Below are 22,205 nucleotides of genomic sequence, written 5' to 3'. Positions count from 1 at the left end.
ACATGGCATACAGAAAGATTCCCACAGGTATTATTCCAAAAAAATGTTGTGATTTGGAAGGAAGACTGAATGCTGGAGTTATCAGCTCCAGAGCTTGTACTTCCTTCCCAGGAGAGAGAGACGCATCCTGAGTCTTTCATGGCTGTTTGCCCAGTTCCCCACCCCCTAGCCTGGGTCTTGGTGACCCAGCTGCTCCCAGCCAGGGTGGAGGTGACTGTCCCCAAACCTGCTCAGGTCTGGCAGAAGCTGGGCTGGCTCTGCCACACTTCTCTGTCTGGTGGCTGCCAGGAAAGGGTATGTTGGTAGGTGCACAATAAAAGGAGCAGACCAGTGGTCCAGGAAACCTGGGGTTTTGCCTCTGGCCCTGCCACTAACTTGCTGCCTGATGTGCAGTGGGTCACTTGGGCCAAGACCCCCAGCCCTTTAATGGCCAAAACACTGTGTATGAGTACTTGGCTGAATGGTTTGCAGAAATACAGGGCACCCACCTCTGCTGAACATAAAATTGTGTATTTATAGTCCCTGGCTTTAGCTGTGGAGATGATGCTGAAACCCTCCATTCCTCTGTTTTCCTTATCTGTGGAGGGAGGATAATGGTATTGGCTTATTGTCATAAATTGCATTGAGCCCTTCGTCTGAGGCAGGAGTGGATGTTTCTCAAAGAACCTCAGGCATGGAAGTGTAAGTCCCAGTGAAAATCAGTTTGCAATTAGTTTTAGATGATTTTTGAAATTATTTCCTCCCCCCCCCCATATTTCACTAGCACAAGGTCTCATTTCTTGCACAAATTTCTTGCCCTCTGCAGGAACAGCGTGTGCCTGCAAAGGTTTTCCCCAGCTCCTACCCAGCCCCTAAGGAAATACTTCTCCAGGTCCTGGAGACCTAGGGCTGGACCCATAGATCATGGCTCCTTGTGCCCTCTTGGGTGTGAGCTCTGGACACTGCCAACTGGCTGGAATATGCATCTGGCTTCTCCCAGATCACACCTGCTGTTAGATTTGTCTCCCTTCACGGATCTAGCTGAGCCCTTCAGGTGATTTTTAAATGCCACCTCCCCTGGGACTTGTTAAAGTGCTTCATCAGTGCCCATCTTCCTCTGCAGGGATGACCTTTAACTCATCTCTGCTGTTGCTACCTGACTCGGCTCACCTCAGAAAAAAGGTTGCCATGGCGATTTCATATTCAGCTCAGCCAAAAAAATCCAGCTTCTGTATCTTATTAAATGCTCCCTTTTGAGGACCCTGAGCCAAGGCCAGAGGGTGCTGGTGTTTGCTGCAGAGAGGACTTTGGTCACTGGGAGTTTTCCCACCAGCCAGTGTGGCTGTTCCTTACCCCTTTGCCAAGCCCAAGGGTTGTTTTTGGGTTTTGTGGTTTTTTTCCATGTTAGGATAAAAGCTGAGGGTTTAAAGCCATTAGTATTACTATGAAAACACTCCTTTGCAAAATGTCAATCTGCCTTTTCAAGGGGATTTTTTCACCGCTCTAATCTAAACTGCGCTGTCAAATGTCAGGAGTGGATCCTTAATGAGGATCAGTGGGAAGCCCTAATTGGATGGGTATTCAATGGGCTGTTTTTTTTGGTTGTTGTTTTATCCTTGGGACTGTTTTTACAGAGATTCTCATTAAATTTTAGAAGCTAATCTCAGTTTAAACTGCAAGCTGAGGGAACCTTGGTCCTTGGGGGCTGCTTGGAGCCATGGCTGTTGTGGGCTTTCATGGAATTCACCTGGAAGGCAGAGAGAAAACCCACCCAGGATGCTTATGTAGGAGCAACAAGGATCATTTTGGGGCACAGGCAGTTCTTTTCTTGCTAAAAGCTAAATAGCATGCACAGGGAAAACTTAGATCTAAGTCCACCGAGGATGGGAGTGATGGAGAAAGAGCCAGGGAGTGCTGGGGTGGTTGGCACAGGGTTCCCTTCTTCACTGAGAAATGTGGATACACAGGGGCATGAGAAAAGGGCCTGGCTCACAGAGGTGTTCACTGCATTTACCTCCAGATGGTTTGGGCATCCACAGCACTAGGCAGCAAACCCCTGATCCCTCCCAAGGCCACAAGCCACCCCAAACTTCCAACCCGTAGGATTCTGTGATAACCCCTTAAAACAGGCAGATGGTGCCTGCAGGCCCTGCAGCAGCCTCTCCAGCCCTCAGGAACTCCCCCCCATTGTTTCCCTCCCATGGCCTCTGTCAGAGGTGCTGCACAAAATTATTTTTAGGGTGTCTGTCACCAAGTACACAATGCATCGTGTTATATTGCCTGGGAAATCACAGCTGAACCTTTCCATCCAAAGATCACCCCAGGCTAAATCCCAAAGTCCTCTGCCTCCCACCTCTTGGCACATGCTCCCACTTCCCATCCTCAGGCATATGCTGTGTTTGTGGCAGCCAGATGTGTCCGATGGGGAAGCAGCCACTTGGCAGATCCCTGTGGTGGCACAGAAGCCCCCCCTGCACTTTATTGTCTTGTGCAGCACGTGCTTCCTGACGGGAAGACTTTTCCCAAAGGGTTTATTTCTCCATGTGACCTCAGTGTTCTAAACACTTTAACAAAAATAACAATTGTCCTTTGATTTTCTTTCCCCTATCAACAAAACAATTTATAGCGGATGATTTTTAAAACATCCTGGTTTCCTATAGTTGTGCTTTTATTGCATTTTTTAATTAAAACCTTAGGAAGACCATAAAAGACTCATCACAGACACCAGTGTTTCCATACTCTGTTTCACATTAAGTACTCATAAATAACCATGCACCCCTAGAGGACCTAGAGAGGTCCTCGCTGCCCCCTTCACCCTGCAACATGTTCAGGGGTCCACATTTTCACCAGATCCCTTGGCTAGGAACTGGCTCCTATTCCAACATGCATGTAACACCTTCTCTCCACCCCTAATTGCATTTCATTTACTGCATGCAATTAGCAAGCTATCTTCTTCCAAAAATAAGCCACAGGATGTGCAGAGCTGCCTGGCTTTTTGGATGGTTTTCTGCCAAGAAATCTGTACCCTCCTGGTCTCTCCTGGAAAGCCCAGAAACAGGTTGGTGGGTTTATAAATCTGCCCCTTCCATAAAGTTCTGAGGAAAGGTGCCATGAAGCCTGTCCTGGAGGCAGGTGAGACACACAGGTTACAAATCATAACGCCTGCCCTGTCATATCTGGGCATTTGTTACAGTGTCTTATGTCAGCAACCTCAGCAACTCCCCTGGTCTCCAGCCAGGAATAAAAGCGCTGAAGGAAATCAGGCCACAGTCGTTTCCCCAAACCACAGATCTAACATGCATGGTAATTAATTCTTTTAGTGGAGAGAGGTTTTTTTTTTCTGCTATGAACTCTCCCAGGAGCCAACACAATAGTACATCTCCTTGGCGGTCATCCCATGGCTTTAATCCTGTGTCCCACACAATCCTGCAAAAAGTTTTCCAGCATGGTGCCTGAAATTGAGCTGCTAAAGTCCATCCCTCAAAACAGGGATGTGACCTTCTGAAGGGGGAGATGAAGTTGTGGTGCTGCTGGGCTGGGTGGAAGCTGCCTCTTGAGTTCAACGAGGTTAGGACGTGCCCCACCACGTGCTGGCTTTTCAGTGCAAGTGACAGCATTTCATGCTAGCACCTGGCTTCTCTGGGGGGTCATTATTTGTTTTAAATAAAAGAAAACATCCAAGTCTAGGGCTTATGGTTGATATAGAGCTTGCAGGAGCACAGTTAATTTATCCTAGAGTTGTCTTAGTTATGGAAGAACTTCAAGAGCCTTCCTTCAGCTTCCTTGAATTTGTCATTGAAGATTTTTCTGAATTATGCTTGCAAACCTCTTTAAATTTGATCACAGATGGAGCATAAATGCCATGTTATTGAAGTTGAAGGACACAGCTTACTTTCTGGGGAGTAATACATTGCAGTAAGCTGATACAGAATAACTAGGATGATTTTTGTTTTGTTTTCTTTTAAACCATGTTCCCTTCAAAGCTTCCATCCACAATACAACATTCACCCACCCCCATAACTAATTCATTATTTTACAGCAAGCAAAATCAAACAGGAGACAAATGACTGTTGTTTAGTGCCATTAGTTTCAATGGCTTTACACAATATTTGAGTCATTGGCTCATCTCTTACTTTGGAGGAATCCCAAATCTGGATGAATCTACACACATTATAAACCATCCATGGGGCCAGGCCAGGCCTGCCTAGCAGATGGAGGTCCATATGCTTTGGCTCTGCACCCATATGGAACACTAATATGCAGCCCAGGAATGAAGTGTGCCTCTTCTCTTTCCTAGCAATCTCAGATCCAAAGTCATTTTCAGACACAAGCCGAGTTAAGCAAGTTCATCTGGAACTTGTGCAGCAAGACACTACAAGACTGATGGTCCAAGCATAATATTTTCCTTGCTCTGTGGTTCCTGCTGAAGCCGAAATTGCAACGTTTTCTAGAAAGTGGCATGTCAGGCTTTCCAAAGTGGTAGTTAAAAAACCCATTACAGCCCTATAATGGGCTTTAACCTCTGCTGCCTGGGCCATGCAAGAACATGGAGTGCTTTATCGGCCCTCGCTGGAGGGATTTCTCCAGGCAACCAAACCAGCAAATAGCAGTGGATATTTCACAATGCCCAGGAGGTTTTGTTTGCTGGAGGCACAGGATTAGGATCAGATGTCCTGCCACCATTTCAACATAGAGGGACTTAACTTTTATTGCTGCCTGCACTCCTCTGCCAGTGCTGGCAGGTTTGCTCTGGCCAGGGACTCTGGGGGTGTTTGGAGGAACAACATAACACCCCCAAGCTGCTCTTTGGTGTTTAAGAGCGATGCTTGTCCTGGTGCCTAATCCTTGCTCAAACTCTGTTTTTTCTCATCACCTACAATGCAACAGATTCAACTTGGGCTTGTTTTGAGCAGGAAATTCTTTTCAGTAGTTCCCAGAGACAGGGTGAGAGGCAATGGGCACAAGCTGGAACACAGGAAGTTCAATTTAAATATGAGGAAAAACTTTACGGTGAGGGTGACAGAGCACTGGAACAGGCTGCCCAGGGAGGTTGTAGAGTCTCCTGCTCTGGAGAGATTCAAAACCTACCTGGACGTGCTCTAGGTGATCCTGCTTTAGCGGGGGAGTTGGACTAGACCATCTCTAGAGGTACCTTCCAACTCTGACAATTCCATGATTCCATGAAATTCAGTGCCTGCACTGTGCAGTCTTAAAGGACGTTGGTATCTCCTGTAAGATGGCATCTCCCCAGCCATCCCTTGGGTATGCAGGGCTGGGATGAAGGCCCTCCTCCTGCCCTGTGCCTTTTTTAGGGGCTGGAGATGGCTGCTGCTGCTGGCTGGGTGCTGGGGATTCCTTCCCTTAAGATATTTCCATCTGTGCTGATACTTCATGTTTATCCTCAACTCATACACAAGGTCGTGAGAGCACCACGGCGGGAAGGGTTGGCAGGTGCTGATTGTGATTCCTGTAGAAGTGTTTGTAGATTTGCTTGGAGATGATGTTGAGCAGCTAAATGCATCTGCCTTCAGCTGGATTGTGAATATAATTGAGATGTGATGGCGGCACTTGCACGGCGGGTTAGGTTTGATGGAGACAAACAGGAGTTATTCCCAGCTGGAAAAAGAGCTTATTGCCAAATGCCTTGATGTAGCTAATACTGGGAGAGAAGTCCACTCTCTTGGGAGGATGATGATTTGTTTGGTTATCATTCAGGCCTCTCTTCAAGGTCTTTCTTTGCACATGTGGGTGACACGCAATTGTCTTGGGGGTGGAGGGTAGAAATAAGACACATAGTCCATTCCCTGCTGGTGGTGGCCTCTCCAACCTAGAGCTTAAGCTGGGAGTGCTGTAGTATCCACAGTGAGGAGATGAACTGTCTTGTGATGATTCTGGGGTCAGAGAGGAGATTTGCCAGCTTGTGAGTGATTGGTTGTTTTCATAGTGAAAAATAAAAGTAGAGGTGAAGAAAAGCTAGAAAGCATTTGATGTGGTCAAAAGGGGGACCCCAAAGTGAAATTCCGTTGTCAGATGCCAAGGGCAATAGAGTAACATTTAGAGGTGAAAATATATGTTAATAAACCATTCACAAATGTGAGAAATCCAACAAGGAAAACAACTGAAACAATGAAAAAGCTAAAAATAAAAAAGTGTGGTATAGCGAAGCATTACACTGCACCTGGTGTTACTGCCTGATGTTGAGTGGCACCTTGGAGCAAACTGTTTCCCTGTTGCCTCCTCTGGGTCTCTCAAAGCTTTAAGCTTTAATTCCCACGGCTTCGAGCCTTTCTAGCATGAAATTGCATTGTTTAAATTTTTAAAAGGAGGGTGGTCAGAAAAAATAACACCTATATATCAAGATCTGTAGATGATGCAAACTTTTGAAGAATATTTTGCACAACATTAAAAGTGATTTTTGGATCAACTGAAACCATTTATGTCATTTCAATGAGACTGACTGAAGTCTAGAATGTTTAGTGTTATTCCCAAGCAGTATCCAAAAAGGGATGTAAAAATGAAAACAATTTTCATCACACCTTCAAAACAAAATATTGTGTCTTTCTGCTTTGCAAGACTGGTGTCTCCAAAAAAAAAAATTAAAAAATTAGAACATTAAATTGTTTCTTAGCAGTAAAAAACCCCCAACAAAACAACCTTCAGGCAGCTTGAAAAAAAATATTAAAAATTGTTATTTGATTCAGAGTGACTATTTGCACTTTGGTCACTGATTATCTGGGCTCTGACTGAAGCAGAGGATTGGTTATTGACCCTGCCCCGAGCCCTGGCTGATGAAGCGTTCAAAGGAAGGTGATGTTCCCTCCTCCAGCCCTCTGGTTCAGTGGCTGGGAGGGATGCTGGGACTCCGCCAGCCCGGGTGGGAGGCATCCAGGGTCCTGTGTCACAGTACAGAGGAGCTGCTGCAAATCACCCAAGTCAGCTTTAAATAAGGCAGGACAGGCCTCAGTTATAAAGGATCTCGGCAGCACAGAGCCTGAGGACCCTGCAGCTTGACCAGAGGAGCTGTACTCTGTGCCAGGCAAGATCTCCCCCAGGAGAGAAACAGCCACATCACTATATATGAATATATACTTTTATAGGAAGAGCAGAAGTGCTGTGCTGGCACATTCCTCCTCTGCACTGCTCTGCAGCACACGCATAGAGCGAGTGTGGCGAGAGCTGAATCAAACTCTTTGTCTGGAGGCTCCTTGCTCAGCCTGGCCAGGTCTGTGGTGACAGGTTTGCTCCATGAGCTTTGGGACTAAAATGGCTGGAGAAATGGAGGGGAGAGAGGAAGAGGAGGAACTGTGCACTTACCACAATGCTCGGGGGGTTCAGAGGGTGCAGTGGGGTCTCAGGGCTGGGATGGTTGCCAGCCTGGGGACACACGGAGCACACGGCACATCTGATGTTCAATTCAGCTCAATAATCTCTGTGGGCACAGTGAGGACATCCTGGTGGCTTCTGATGTCCCCTTGGCAGAGCATCAACACCCACCCCAGATGGGCAAATTAGCCCAGCCTTCCCCTCTCCTTCACTGGCAAAGCAGCTTACAGGGTGTCCCCAGTTAATTGCCACAGCGTTTTATGGCCTTGCCCTCCTTCTCACCCTTCCAGTGATGAAAAGAAATGAAAAATTAAAATAAACCTCTGCACATTTGTTCCATTTCTTGTATTTTTATTTAAAAAGAAGGTTTGCTAACAGCAGTCAGGACCGTGGCCCAGGCCCCCCAACACAGCAGCTGGCCTCAGCAGTCCCTGTGGCTCCAGCCTGAGTCTGTCCCTCCTCCACTCTGGGGACAAACCAGGGAATTACCCAGCTTTATCAACCACTCCTGAATCGTGGGAAGCTCCCTGGGATTGCAGACTTCCTCCATCTTACACTTTTACTCTGTCTCCTCCTATCTCAGGGAAGTCCAACAGCTGGAGCTGTGGTTCACAGCCAGGTTTAGCTTTACTGTGCAACTAAACTCAAAGCAACATTTTTCTGAAAAAGTCAGCTTAAAAAAAAATACATAAAAGAAATACTTTTTTGGAATTGGAAAGAAACAGCCCCTAAGTGGCAGATTAGACCACATTTATCCACCACAAAGTTGCTTTTACCTTAATCTTGGGCATCTTCATCTGACACTAATTAGCAGGCTGCAGGCTCCTACGGGTACAGTAGCTTCTAGGTCCCAAATCATGAAAGTGAGTTTTTCCTTTCACCACTTGAAGCACTCAGTTTTTAAAGAGATAATGTCAACTATTTCAGTCCCAAACTGTACACTTTTTTAAGGTAAAAATCACAGCAGCAGGAGATGGCACAAAGGTAATGATATCCAGCCACGAAAGCACTGCAGCATGTGTCCAAGGCTCACCTGGACTGTTGCTTTGCTCTCTCACAAATAAAACCCCAACTGCACTCACTGAACCCCCGACTCACCTGCATTTTGGCACTCAGTGCTAATTAGGAGGCAAATAGTTCTGTTTCTGGCTACAGAAAGAGAAAATTCAACAGGCTAATCAGACCAAGCTATTTGCTTCCCTCAAACAACCCAAAGCTTAAGAGAAAAGCAAGTGTGGTTATAAACACTCCTGTATGTTTTGAGTTCATTCTGGAAAGAAAAAAGAAAAGATAACTTATTGGATGTTCACTGGGCCAGCATTCCACCAAGATTCATCTGACATCCTACTTAACTGTTCAGAGTAAGAGCTAATCAGAGCTCAAAAGAAAGGAGAGAGGGACTCCAGGCACACAGCGCTGTACGCCGGGTCTTTGTGGAAAGAGTGAAAATAAATTATTTAGACTTGACAAAGTCCCTTGAAGTCCCACAGTCTTTCTGCTTGGCTGGGTCTCAGGGCTATCACCAGTACTTCAGTGGTTATTTTTGGAGGGGGAGAGAAGGCAGGTAGCATGTGGGAATTAAGAGCTAGATGTACTTATGATTTTTAGAAGCCCTGACAGATGTTGAGTGTCTTTGTGGCACAGTAAGATACTTAATACTAATGGTGTCAGTTTGCGGCAGCAAACCTCCTCCTTCCTGCCACGTTCCAGCATCTTTGCTCCTTTCTCAGTTGCTCCTTAGGAAAGGAAGAGGAAATAAAAGCTCAGTATCCTCCTCACTGCCTGCCCGGCTCAGGACTAGGGCACCTGCTCTCCGGAAGCTCTCACATTTCCTCTCTGAGCAAATGTCCCTGGGATCAGCTTAGCACAGCTCCCCACCACCTCCTGGAGATCAAGCTGCAGCCCAGGAGGCTTCTCCTTCACCTTTCTGAAGGCTGCACTTAGCCCCAGCGGTCCATGTTTTGGAGGCATTTGTGCACGGCTCTGCTGGGCACCAGTCCCTGCTGGGCAGGAAACAGATCCTGCTCTGTCCCTCGGCCGTGAGAACCGCCAACAAACCTTCCCTGCCCACCCCGCTCCCTGCCCCTTCCCCTCCCTGCCACGAGCACAGGGCCAAGGACGTGTCTTGCTGCTGAGCGACAGCACCGGCGTCCTTGGCCAAACAAACTAACTACCAACCTCGGACCAGTCACGACAAACGGCTTAACGTTTAACCCATCACCTAACATACCCTCAAAAACCAAGGCCACCTTCACACCTTTCGGACGTGGCTTGAATGCCCTGCCGAGCCCAGCAAGCCCACGGCGAGGGGTCTTGCCCAGGCCAGTCACGCCAGATGCTCCCGCATCTCTCCTGCCCCTTCCTTGGAGAACACCAAACAGTTATAATACTCAGGTCAATATATATAGGTACCACGTATATATATTTGTGTCGCTGTTCTGCGCATTAACAAAGACAACCAACCCCACCAGGTACCACTCATCCTTTTTATCCCCCTCCCCTTCCTCCCGTGGCTGTGCAGGAACGCGCCCGGGGACCACCCTACGTGGCCCCATTGCACTCCCCCACTGTCAGCTTCAAGGCTCCCTGCTGGTGCAGCATCTTTAAGGCTTTGAACTCCAAGGGCATGGTGTGCGGGCTGGCCTGCGAGGTGTAGCCGTACTTGAGGCTGTCGTAGTAGTGGTACTTGACCGGGTTCTGGTTCTGGTCCAGGGGAAAGGGCCAGAAGCCGTAGAGATAGATCTGGTTGCAGAATCGAGTGGCTAAGGTGTACATGAGGAGGCCGGTGGTGGGTCGCTTGATGTGCACCTTGTTTGTTAGCCAGTACCTGCAAAGGGACAGCAGAGGACGGTGTGTTATTGCCCCTGCACACAAAGCTCGTGTCCTGCACATTTTCCCTCTCCAGCCTCTGGCTGAGATGCACTGGCAATTCAAAGCGAGAGGTTTCTGACGAGCAGAAGAGTTATCCATGCCAAGAAGAAGCCTCTCTAGGGACTGCTTCATGAATAGGCATCCTCCTGCTCCCTGTCGGGCAGCTACATCACACTTGTTGCTATGGCATTGAAGCATCTCATGCCCCAGCAATCCTATATGAAAAACAAATTGCTTGCAATGGTGGCCTTCAGTACTTCAGCCCACAATTATCTTCCAATCAACCTAGGAGATCAATTCCACAGACCAAACCATCCACATGTTAAGCAGACTCCAGCAGCCCCTTGATGCAGACACACACTCTCTCTCTCAGACACACACGTGCTGATGATTTTCATTGACAAATAAAGATTTTTAGGCTGACAATAAACACAACAGGGCTGTAAAAACGTTTGCCTTGGAATAAAGGGTCACCAGACTGAAAGAGCTAAAACAACCTGCTGTGTCCCTGTTATACCCAGCGATTGCTGCTGTGATCCTGGACGAAAAATACATCACCACACTCTGCAATGGCAGAGATACACAACCTGGCATATTGCAATACATAATAAGCAATATGGAGGCTGTCCTCACTGCTGAAAAAGTGTGCCAGTTTTTGTGAGGGATGGCAAAAAGAAGAGGGAAAGGAGGCAGCCTGTAGTGATGGACGAGCAGAAAGGGTATCAGCAGCTGCACTTTGGGCTGCCAATAAAGGTTATTGCAGCATCAACACCCTACCCTGTAAGGAGATTTTTCCAGTGTTACTGCACAGGCAACTTCTCTGGTTTGCTCAGCAGAAAAACACTGCCAGAGGAGTAAAAATCAGAAAGCAAAAGGCTTGGGGAGGTAGAAGAGTTCTACCAGTCCCCCTCACCTTCCCCCCCTCCCTGGGTGCACCTCATCCTCCCTCAGTATGTGTGATGCTGGCACTGCCCTGCAGCAGGCAGGGATGGTGCAGGCAGGACATCCCACCTGGTCACAGTCCCTTCAAGCCCTTGGATTATTTTTAATAGACATTTCCAAAGGCCTGAGTTCAGGTGAGTGCCTGGCAGCTCTTTGGATAAAGGGTATGAGGAAGCAGAGCAGAGCATGTGGCATTTCTCTACTCTCAGAGGTTTGGGATCCTGAGCTGGATCCTGCTGTCACATGTGAAGCGACAGGAAGTGTCCTGCTCCTCATTCACACTTTCCACCCAGCTCCTGAGGGTCTGGCACTCAGACAGAGGGAACTCTTGGGAAAGCTGAGCCTTAATTTTGCAAATTAGCTTTTTATGAAGGCCATTAAAATTTAGCAACCAAGGCACAAACATACTTGCTTGTTCTCGGCCAGACAAGAGAAAAAATTACTTTTCTGGTGAATCAAATTGTGGAAGCAGAGTGGCAGCCTCAGCATGTGCATGAAGGGCATGGCCAGGTTTACTGAGGTGAGCAGGAGCCCAGCTTTAGAAAAGACAAATACGACATTTTGGGGAGGTCCCTCTTGCTTGAGCACCCAGCACAAAAAAACAGCAAGAAACGGGAAAAACTGGTGAGACTAAGTATCTCTGAGGTACAGCATCACCATTTCCTGGGCTTGCCCAGCCACATGGGTTGAGCTACAGGGGCACCTCAAAGCTCACTGCAGTGCCAAGGCAGTCTTCTCCCACAGATAGCCATAAACCAGCCTCCTTGATGAGGTACAGGTAAGCACATTAGACCCCTGGCACATGGAAAGAAACAGAAGATCACCACGATGATTTAACACTGTGATTCAGGGTAGCCCCATGCAGCAGGGAAACTACCTGGGAAGAACTGTCAAGCAACATTATCTGACAACTGTCTGTGCTTGTCCTGCAGCTGCTTTAGCCTTAAAACTCTCCTTTTATCAATTTACCAGCTGGAACACTGAAAGATACTGGTGACCTTACACCTGCCCAAAATATTAACTCTCAGGTTTTGTTGAGAGGCTGCACAAACTCTTACGAATGTACAACGACCTTGACAGCATGATGAAGTGACCCTTGCACAAGGCTACAGGACATTCCTGTGACCACAGATGTTTCAAGCATATTAACGATGACAAAACTGGCCTGGGTCACACACAGCAGTGCCCTACAGAAGCACATCGTCCGCTGCAACCCGGCACGTGCAAACAGCCTCAAGACCAACTCAGTAATATTGTGGTAGGGAACAATGACAATTCAGTTTCTTATAACAAACATTTTAAGCCTGGCTCTTTTATCTGCATTCCCCTCTACAGCAGGCATGGCATTGCAAAAATGAGGATGACAAACCTTGCTCCTACAGCATCATAAATTCTCGCTGCTGGCTGCAGCTTTGGGGGAGGGGAGTGGTGGACTCCAGGCTGTCCCAGCCCACCCACACAGATGACATACACAATATACAATGCCCAAAACATAACACAGGCCATGCCACAGCACTTGCAATTTGTTTCCTGGACAGCAAAGGTAGGAAATCCTCCAGGGAGGTCTGGGGAATACTTTCTAATGACTGGTTTGTGATGGGAGCCATGAAGGAAGATCTCCATCTTATCTATCCCACCGCTGACCAACTGAGACAGCAGTCACATTCCTGGTGCAGGAGAGAACAGCTGGGGATGGAAATAAAACCTAATTAATCCTGTAAATTCAAATGAGGTTGTCTGGGTGCACATGGGATGCTGTGTCAACAGCACACCTTTAATACGGGAGGTCCGGGATTTTAATTAGGGGAAAGATAATCTTGAAGCAGGCAGTAATTATTTTTCAAATTGGCTACACCAATCACCATAACTATTAACTGCAACATTTTATGGAAAGAGACAGCAATTAAAAGAGAAAAGCAAAGAGCAGTCCTGAAACCCAATACCTCCTTTCTCAGAGTCATCCTCACAGTGTGGACCTCCTTCAAAAGCTGGTGCTGTGTTGTTTCTGTAAATAACCCTCAGGGTGGAAGCAGTTACAGAGACTGGTCGGTGCCTGAGCAGGATGCAGCTATGAAAAGGAACTGTGTTGCTGTCAGGAAAAAAATGTGTGAGACAGCTCTTGTTTCAGATCATGATAGTGACAGATGAGAAATGCTATCAGATCTTCACAGCCATCTTTTGTAAGGAGGCAGCCTAGACACAAGCCTTAGCACCTACTTGAACTACTTCTCAGTGGTCACTGAGGACAGAGGTTTCAAGAAGAGCAGTTTAGAGAGTTGTCCTAGCTGGTAAGTGGTTCTGGTTGCTCCTTGGAAATGTCAATTTTCCAAAAGGTTTCCAAGAAACTTAAGTCTCCTAAGCAGAACTGCATAGCTCTGCTGCTGGCTGTATGACTGTTGGTGTGTGCTTCCTGTGAGGGGGCTGCACGGCAGCCACAGGGGAAGCCACCACTGTGTTTGGACCTTTAAGCCCAGTGGGAATCCTTTGGGAGACAACACAACCTGAAACTGCCCCTAGGAATTGGCAGCTCCCACCCGAGGCAGGGGAGGCAGCAGCCTCCACATGGCACAGCTGGAGCTCCCTGCTGTAGACAGTGTTTGAGGACTGCCAGCAAGGGCAGGGTCCTGCTCTGCGCTTACCCATCACCTCCTGACGTGCCTAAGAAAACCCTAAGGAAACAGGTGCCCTCCAGGTAAGGATGCAGTAAATAAAAGAAATGGAGGTCAATGGAGAAATCAAGTTTTAGCAGTATCAGCTGCATGATTTAGTGTTATAAATCAGAACAGCTGAAATAACGCTATTTCAGATCCTTTTAAAACATCTTATTCATGAAAGCATGATACAAACACAAGCTGTTGTGTGGCTGCTAGTCCTTGACTGTCAGAAGCATATTATCAGTCTGCCACACACATCCTGCTCCCAGTAATGCTCATGAAAAATCAGCTACAGATAATCGGAGCGAGTGCCCTGACACAGTGCTCCGACGCTGGTGCAGGCCAGGCCAGGTCCCACCCGTGCTGGCAGGGCACAGCATGGGTCCCAGCTGCTGGATGGATGGAGATGAAATGCTGCAGCCCAGGGAGCAACTACTATCCCCCATCCAGCTTAGAATCATAGAATCCTAGGGGCTGGAAGGGACCTCGAAAGATCATCTAGTCCAACCCCCCTGCCAGAGCAGGGTCACCTAGAGCACATCACACAGGAAGGCGTCCAGGCGGGTTTTGAATGTCTCCAGTGAAGAAGACTCCACAACCTCTCTGGGCAGCCTGTTCCAGTGCTCTGTCACTCTCACAGTAAAAAATTTTTTTTCTGATATTCACCTTAAACCTCCTATGCTCCAATTTGTATCCATTACTCCTTGTCCTATCACTGATCATCACTGAAAAAAGCTTAACTCCATCTTCCTGACACTCACCCTTTACGTATTTGTAAACATTGATGAGGTCACCCCTCAGTCTCCTTTTCTCCAAACTAAAGAGACCCAGCTCTCTCAGCCTTTCCTCATAAGGGAGATGTTCCATTCCCTTAATCATCTTTGTGGCTCTGCGCTGGACTCTTTCAAGCAGTTCCCTGTCCTTCTTGAACTGAGGGGCCCAGAACTGGACACAATACTCCAGATGCAGCCTCACCAAGGCAGAATAGAGGGGGAGGAGAACCTCTCTTGACCGACTAACCACACCCTTTCTAATGCACCCCAGGATGCCATTGGCCTTCTTAGCCACAAGGGCACATTGCTGGCTCATGGTCATCCTCCTGTCTACCAGGACCCCCAGGTCCCTTTCACCTACACTGCTCTCCAGCAGGTCAGCCCCCAACCTGTACTGGTACATGGCGCTTTTCTTCCCCAAATGCAAAACTCTACACTTGCCCTTGTTAAACTTCATCAGGTTTTTCCCCGCCCAAGTCTCCAGCCTGTCTAGGTCCCTCTGAATGGCAGCACAGCCTTCCGGTGTGTCAGCCACTCCTCCCAGCTTGGTGTCATCAGCAAACTTGCTGAGGGTACATTCTGTACCCTCGTCCAGGTCGTTGATGAAGATGTTGAACAACACCGGTCCCACTACCGACCCCTGAGGGACTCCACTAGTCACAGGCCTCCAACTAGATTCTGCCCCATTGACTACAACTCTCTGACTTCTTCCTTTCAACCAGTTCTTGATCCACCTCACTGCCTGATCATCAAACCCATACTTGATCAACTTCTGGGCTTCTCCCAGCCCTGTTCTGTCCATTCATCTCCTCTGTCACCTCCACCAAAACAGCCAAGAGCCATGAACAGTGATGACATCTGGTCCTTAAACTATCTCTGGGACCAAAGAGGAAGGGCTTTAAGGCACAAGTATTTCAGAGGAGCCCCTGTGAGCTGAAGGACCATACACGATGAAGCATGAAGGAGCCCGCTTAGAAAGCCCATAACCGGGTGACACTGGCTAACCAACAGCAGAACCCATCTTGAGACACAGCATGAGAAAAGATGAGCTGGGAGGGCTGTGAAAAGCAGGAGCTGAGGTTTGATGTGTTAAGAGAAAAGGGAAGCCCAGAGAGGGATGCAAAAGAGTGGGGTGATGCAATCAAACCAACAGGTTAGGAGAATAACCTGTACACGTGTGTCCTGCGTGGCTACAAGCAAGACAAGACTGTTGGAAAGGATGTAGCATAATCAGGACAAAAAGTAAGGCAGGACCAGGGGAAGGTTTCCACTCTGGCTCACAGATGGGAAAGGCAGAGGCTGAGCAGTGTTGCCCCGAAGAGTCAGCAAAGACTTAGATGTTGTTTGCATATCAGGAGGAAGAGAGACATCTGAGGCCTAGATAGAATCCACCCTATGCCCCACCAGGTTGCAATTCTGAGGACACGTGGCAGAGCTGCACTATGCAAGCTGTGGACCCTGAGCAGAGCTGTTGTAAGGAGCACACATAAACTGCCAGAGCTATTTGGATGCTAAACCTAAGAGGGGACCTGGCCAAGGAGCTGGGAGATTTATTTTTTTCTTTTTCCTTTACTTTCAAGAAGCCCTTCAACCAAATCTTATGGGACTAGAACTGGTTACTGTCAAGAGACCTTCATGATGGACACAGTGAGAAGTGCTAGACTAGATTGTACAAGGCAAACTGAAACATGTCCATGAATCCCCTGCAAGGAGTGACAGTCAGGCCTCCAGACACAATTATTTTCCCCTGCTTCCTGCATTTAATGTTATTTCTCTGACAGAAGCTGCTTGGCAATAGGGATTACAAGGCTTTTTGGAGACACTAACAGATGACTTACAAGGAGCTTGCTTGCTTCCCAGCCAGGAGATGAGCACTGCACTCACCAGATGAATTGCTCAGGAGGCATTTTATAGAACCCCTCCAAAGTGAGTCATGTACCCCCAAAATACACGACACCATCTCTGTCCCCACAAGCTGGCTCCCTGCCATGGCACAGCCTCCCTCCTCAGCCGTAGGTGGGGACTCAGCTTCCTTCTGAGCTCCTCCACAGAAATGCTGATGGCTCTGTCCCTTCCTGGCATGAAGATGGTGAGTTTAACCGTGTAAGAAGAGCCTCCGTCCTATTGCACAGATTACCCAGAATCACCAGCACAAAAAGCTATCAGTAAACATTTAAGGCACCCTCACAGCTAGGAAGGTGATGTCTCCAATGATGCTGTTGAGGGCAACAAAACCAAATGCTTTTTACTTATCTCAGCAACGCATGCTCTACAAATACCCCAAAATGCAATGAAAATCATAGAAAAAAATGCTCAGTTGCCACTGAAATGCATTCTGGTCTGGGGGAAAGCAGAGTAGGACAATAAACACTGCAGTTCAAGGAGAAGTCAAGAACTCAGAAATGTATTTCACTGGAAGTGAAGGAAGAAAAGACAAAGCTTTTGTAGCCGAATTGAAGTTGGTTGAGATAACATTAGTCTTTGTAGTAAGTGCTATTCCTTGAAAAAATAAATAAGAGTGCCTTGGCTGAAAGACTTCCCCCATTTCTTTGTGATTTCCAAATCAACTTAGGATAGATTATGAAAGGGTAGCTTCATCCAGCAAAGGTGAAGACAGGACATCTCTGCAACTACAGCCCACTGTAGCCCAGAGGGATGTTCTGTGGGGCTTTGTGGATTATTGATTCTCTGCTGCACACCACAAGCCACAAAATGGATTTGTTTCACCAATCTCAGATCTGTCACATAAAAGTGTAATGCTACGAAATGGCACGTTCCTCAGAGAGAGCTGGAGAGACGGAGGAAGTTGTTGGAGACCATAGCCCTGTAAGAGCAAGGAGCCCATAAGTAAAAACATATTATGATCTTAGGAATCAGACAGTACCACAGAAGATGAATAAGTAAAGTCCTAGTGATTCTGGTCTGTTTGACCTGAGGAAAGACTCCTCCTTCATCCCAAACTTCATATCAATTAGGTACCTGAGAGAAATCCTATACAGCACCAAGAGCATCAGCACACCCCCCTCCTCAGCTGTGGCCAGTTCATTCTATACTGCCTGAATCCCTCCTAGACCAATCTAAGTCCAAACCCGAGGAAGCTGCACCAAGGAAAGGGTTAATGTTGCCTTCCCCCAGAAGAGCACAGCCCTTTGCCTCCAGCCCTGGGTGGTCCCTCTGCACAGCTCCTTGACCATGCCACAACACACCAGGTAGGTGTTAAAATGCTCCCGTCAGTTCTAGCTAGCTGAGGTGCCTGCAGTTTTAATTATATTAATCGTTAATTACCAGGCATCCTTGTTTTCCTGCTGATAAGTGTGAGAGCAGGGGGGCAGCTCAGGCAGCAGTTCCTTTGGCTTAGAGGGCAGCCCCTGAGGAGGATCAGGACTGGCCTCTGGGGTTGTAATTGAATTGCTGCTGCCTCAGTGCAGCCACAACCCACCTTTCTCTGTTGCCCCCCAGCACGGTAACCAGCCCAAAGACCAGGCTCAAGGTCTTGGCTGTGGCTCAGACCAGGTGCTTAGAGCCTGTCATCAGCATCAGCCAGTGCCCAACCATGTGCTGATAGATATCCATCCCAGACACCCACCAACACTGTCTACTTCACTCATTTGCTGGTCTTACTGGTCACATCTCTCTGAGCCCCAGAAGGTTTTCAGAAGCCCAGACCCATGTGTCTTCCATGGGACCCCATGAAAACCCACAGGAACACTAACACGTGCAAAAGAAAGACTCCAAGCCATGGTGAAGAGGAGTGCATCCCTCCATGCACTGAGACAGCACTGAAGCCCTGGGCTTGTCCCAAAATCCCTGCATCCCTCCAGCCAGGCAGGACCTGCCAGCCACCAGTGGTGGCTCCAAAACTGCTCTGTGAGAGATGCACAGGGACAAGAAGAGTGCCAGCCAGCCCAGCTGGACTGAAGGCTGCAGCACAGGAGGGCCAGGAAGGTGTCATGAAGTGGAAGATAGGCTCAGCAACAGAGCTTACCGAGGAATCCTCCTCTTCTCCCATGGGAAAGTGATGCCCAGCCCTTGCCAATCCCTCTGCAAAGCTTCCTACAGAAACTTTCTGGCACTGGGAATGCTTGCCAGCTCAGGATTAGCAGCCTGTTGATTTAAAGGGTTTATTACAGGAGCTTAATTCTATTTTGACAGATGAAAGTAAGTCAATTACAGCTAGAAATAGCTCTGAATTTGGGCTGTGGTTCTTTTTTTTTTTTTTCTTTTCTTCCTCCTTTCCCTTTCTGTGAGTTGTGGGATCATTTACTTTTCCTTCTTTACCTCAAAGCCAGTGTTTTCCATAAGATGCCTCTCCAACCCAAGGAAGCCTCACACACAGGCATGTGGAGCAGACATGGTTCTTGCTGCCTGGGATGCATGGTGGCACCAGAGCCTCTGCTCCTCCCAGCCTCCTGAGGCTGCCTGCAGAGCTGCCTTTCACACTCCTCTCCCCAGAGCACCCCCTTAGGCTTGTTCCTGCATGAAACGACCCCAAAATTTGTCCTGTGCCCATTCCCTGCACTGACACGTCACCCAGGCTGGGGTGGAGCAAAACTCAGCAGAGACCAACTGAGCAGAGGAGCTCAGGCTCAGAGGTGGGCTGAGGATGAAGTGCTCAAAGCAATCAAGACACACTAATGCTGAGGCTCGGAGGTGGAAGCATCAGCTGCACGAGTGAATTCCCAACCCAGGAAAGCAACAGGGTCTAGTCAGGATCAGAGAGGACAAGTACTGCCCCTAAGCCATCTCCAGCACAAGCCATACCTGTCTAGATTCTCTAAATGCCTGACGAATCATGAGTCTCCCCAGAGAAATAAAGCAAGAGCCTACTCCATTACAAGGCCATTTACACGGAAGTCTCACACCTGGAGCGTGCTCTCTATTTATAGCCTTCCCATCCCCACCATACCTGTGTCTCCCAGACACATGGTTGCAATGAAAGAGCAGACAGACCCCTTTCTCCCCACCCAGTAAGTCTAGTTACTACTGCTTGGCCCTATTTATCTGACCAGCATGACCAGACCATGTCAGTCCCTTCTCTGGGCTGGTCATTTAAGATGAGCAGTGCAATTTGCACCATCACAGGAGCACACAGGCCGCTTTTGAACAGCCCTCAGTCCTCTGCTGAGCCTGTCCAGCCTGCCACGAGCAACCTGACCTGTGCCAGACTTGCATGTGTCATTTAAGCGCAAGGTAACAAACCTTGTCACTAGCTCCACAAACCACAACACACACACACGTTCCACCAAGGAAAGCCCTAACGGTAGGTCTTGGAGTTACTGTGGCTTTCAGCCAGCAAAGTGCTTGTTATACTGCATGGCTAGAAGACCTCACACTCAATGGGGCAGAGTGGGGAGACCCTGCTTGCCAGGTGGTCTCCAGTTCTCATCTAAGGACCAGCCACCACCCATGGAATCCTCCTCAAGGTTTGCAGAAATAAACGGCTCACGCCGTTTGCCTGCAGCACAAACCCACTGATGGCTCTCCATCTCTCCCTCAGGAGGCTCATGAAACCCTGGCTCCAAGCACACCAGAAAGGCTCTCACCCTCGGACAGCATGGAGCAGGCGCAGCGAGGGGTAAGCAGTCCTGACGTTGATGTGATGCTTCAGGATGAGCTCGTTCACCCACTCCACTCGCTCCTTGCCCCCCTTGGCCATGAACGCCGGGATCCAGAGGATGCTGCCGTTCAGGCTGTGGAGGCGTTGCAGCAGCTTCTCCCTCCAAGTCTCATTCACCAGGTCCTCGAAGGCCCGTTGGATGACTGAGGGGTTCATAGTCACCAGGTCTGTCTTCAAGCCCACGTCCTGCGAGTACTCCTGGACAGGGGCCAGGTTGCACCTGCGAGGGGAAACACCAAACAGCCCTTTACAATGAACATGAGAAGAGAGGATAGCAACAAATATGAGGGGTGTCTGATGCCAAAAGCTGGGGCCAGTGACAGATTTGCCCTTGCTTTTTGGAGGAGGTGGGAGAATGAGTATCTGCAATAAATTACAGAGGCTCTGACCTGGTAATGATGAGCCATCTTAATACCAGGTCATCATTCCTTAATATGCCTGCACATGTCTGGATATTCCTGTGAGGCAACGCTGCCAACAGGCATCACTTTGGTGCCTGGTGGGTGGGTTGGTACAGATCGATATCTCTTCTGGTGCCATTCCAAAATAACACATAGCAACAAACCTCCCATCTTTGCTGCCATGGCAGATTTGAAATAAAACGGCCTTTTCCATGCAAGAAAACCACTCGCCTCTTCATTTCGGTCTTGCTGGGTAACGTTATCCCCAGTCTTTTCCTGAGTCTTTGCTAACAGCAGACGTGGTGGCACTAGCAGTGATAATGAGACCAGAGGGAGGCAGATGCCAGGACCTGGTCTCCACAGGGTTCGGCTGTCTGGAGGCTGTGACCTTCAAAAAAACATCTCTTTCTGTAGAACTTTTTTAGGCTCTGCACATGGATGCAGGGACACACTTTCCCCCAGGAGCTCCTGTGTCATGCCAGGGCTGAGGGATAAACTGCCAACAAATTACCCTCATTACACAGTGGTTTCCTACAGCTCCTCAAGGTGGGATTCACAGCCATTAAGCCTTGGCAGTGCCATGAACGTGGCCCTGGGGACCAGGTGATGGGGGGGATACAGAGAGATGTTCCCCCAGTGTGGTGAAAACCAGAGGGTACCAGCGTGTTTGCACACTCTGTGCTCTCCTGAAGAGTTTTACAGTGAAGTTACAGTATTTAATGATCAGGAATTGCATCCTAACCATCTGCCTTGATAATCAGCCACTGCTGCTGCTTTCCCTACTTTACAGATGGGGAAACTAAGGGAATGGTGTAAAGAAAATCTGGCACTACTGGCACACAGGGCCCTTCTGATCCACTCACCGAAAAGAAACATTGGATCTGAAGGGCCAAGTTATATTCTGGACACAGAGCCCATTGCTGGTCACTGCCAACCCTATTGAAAAGGCTGCCTGGATGCTGCCAGGTTCAAGTGGTGGCTCAGATAACCTATGGTGGGAAGAGCTGGTCCATGCCAGATCTGTGCTGGCATACACAGCTGGGGAGAAGCTGCTCAACATCCCAATCCTGCCACCCAGAAAAGCTTTTCTCCTGCAACTTTGCTGCCTGACATGAAAAGCCCTCCCTAAACTTTGCCAGAATTGCCATCAGCAGCAGTTTTCCCCTTTGCTCACTCTGGTTATACTTAAGGGTGGAAATGGTAGGTTCCATCCCCTGGGGACAGGATGGAGCTGCTGGCAGCCAGGCGGACTGGAGCAGTCAGGCTTGAGCTGGGGCAGAGGTGACATTATCCTCGTTCCCACGTCACACTGGGGGACTGCCTCTGTGAGCTGCTGATGGATTGGGCTGTCTTCATAATAGACTCACCAGAAAGCAAATGTCTGCACATACATAAATCATCAGCAGACTCCTGCAGCCCCTCAGCTAACAGATGTACCCAGGTGCTGGGGATGGGAAGGCAGGTGGGCTCCTCCTCCCCTCTTAAAGCATCCTCTGTGGTGAATTCAGTGTGTGCCCAGTGAGGGTCAGGATCTGCTGCTGCAGATCCACAGGGCAGTGCATCTGTGGGGACATTGGTGCTGGGGATGGAGTGGTCACAGGGGAGAGCCAGACCTGAGAGTGCACAGGTGTGGTGCCAGTGCACC

At 48.5% G+C, this 22,205-nt stretch overlaps 1 protein-coding gene across 1 annotated transcript in view; it reads right to left on the bottom strand.

Moving 5' to 3' along the window:
- Nucleotides 1-7,646: 7,646 nt before the first annotated feature.
- The window catches only part of ST8SIA2 (ST8 alpha-N-acetyl-neuraminide alpha-2,8-sialyltransferase 2), a 33,335-nt gene continuing 18,776 nt past the window's right edge, over nt 7,647-22,205 (bottom strand). The window contains exons 5-6 of the mRNA XM_051628729.1: nt 20,086-20,379; nt 7,647-10,129 (exon numbers count right to left, since the gene is read on the bottom strand). Coding sequence (XP_051484689.1) covers nt 9,844-10,129; nt 20,086-20,379 — 580 coding nt within the window. The 3' untranslated portion in view covers nt 7,647-9,843. The remainder of the gene's footprint in view (nt 10,130-20,085; nt 20,380-22,205) is intronic.

Source organism: Apus apus, chromosome 10 (assembly GCF_020740795.1).
Source record: "Apus apus isolate bApuApu2 chromosome 10, bApuApu2.pri.cur, whole genome shotgun sequence".
In the NCBI taxonomy this organism is placed as follows: domain Eukaryota; kingdom Metazoa; phylum Chordata; class Aves; order Apodiformes; family Apodidae; genus Apus; species Apus apus.
The sequence above is the reverse complement of the archived record's forward strand: the minus strand, read 5'-3'. Positions and strand labels throughout refer to the sequence as shown.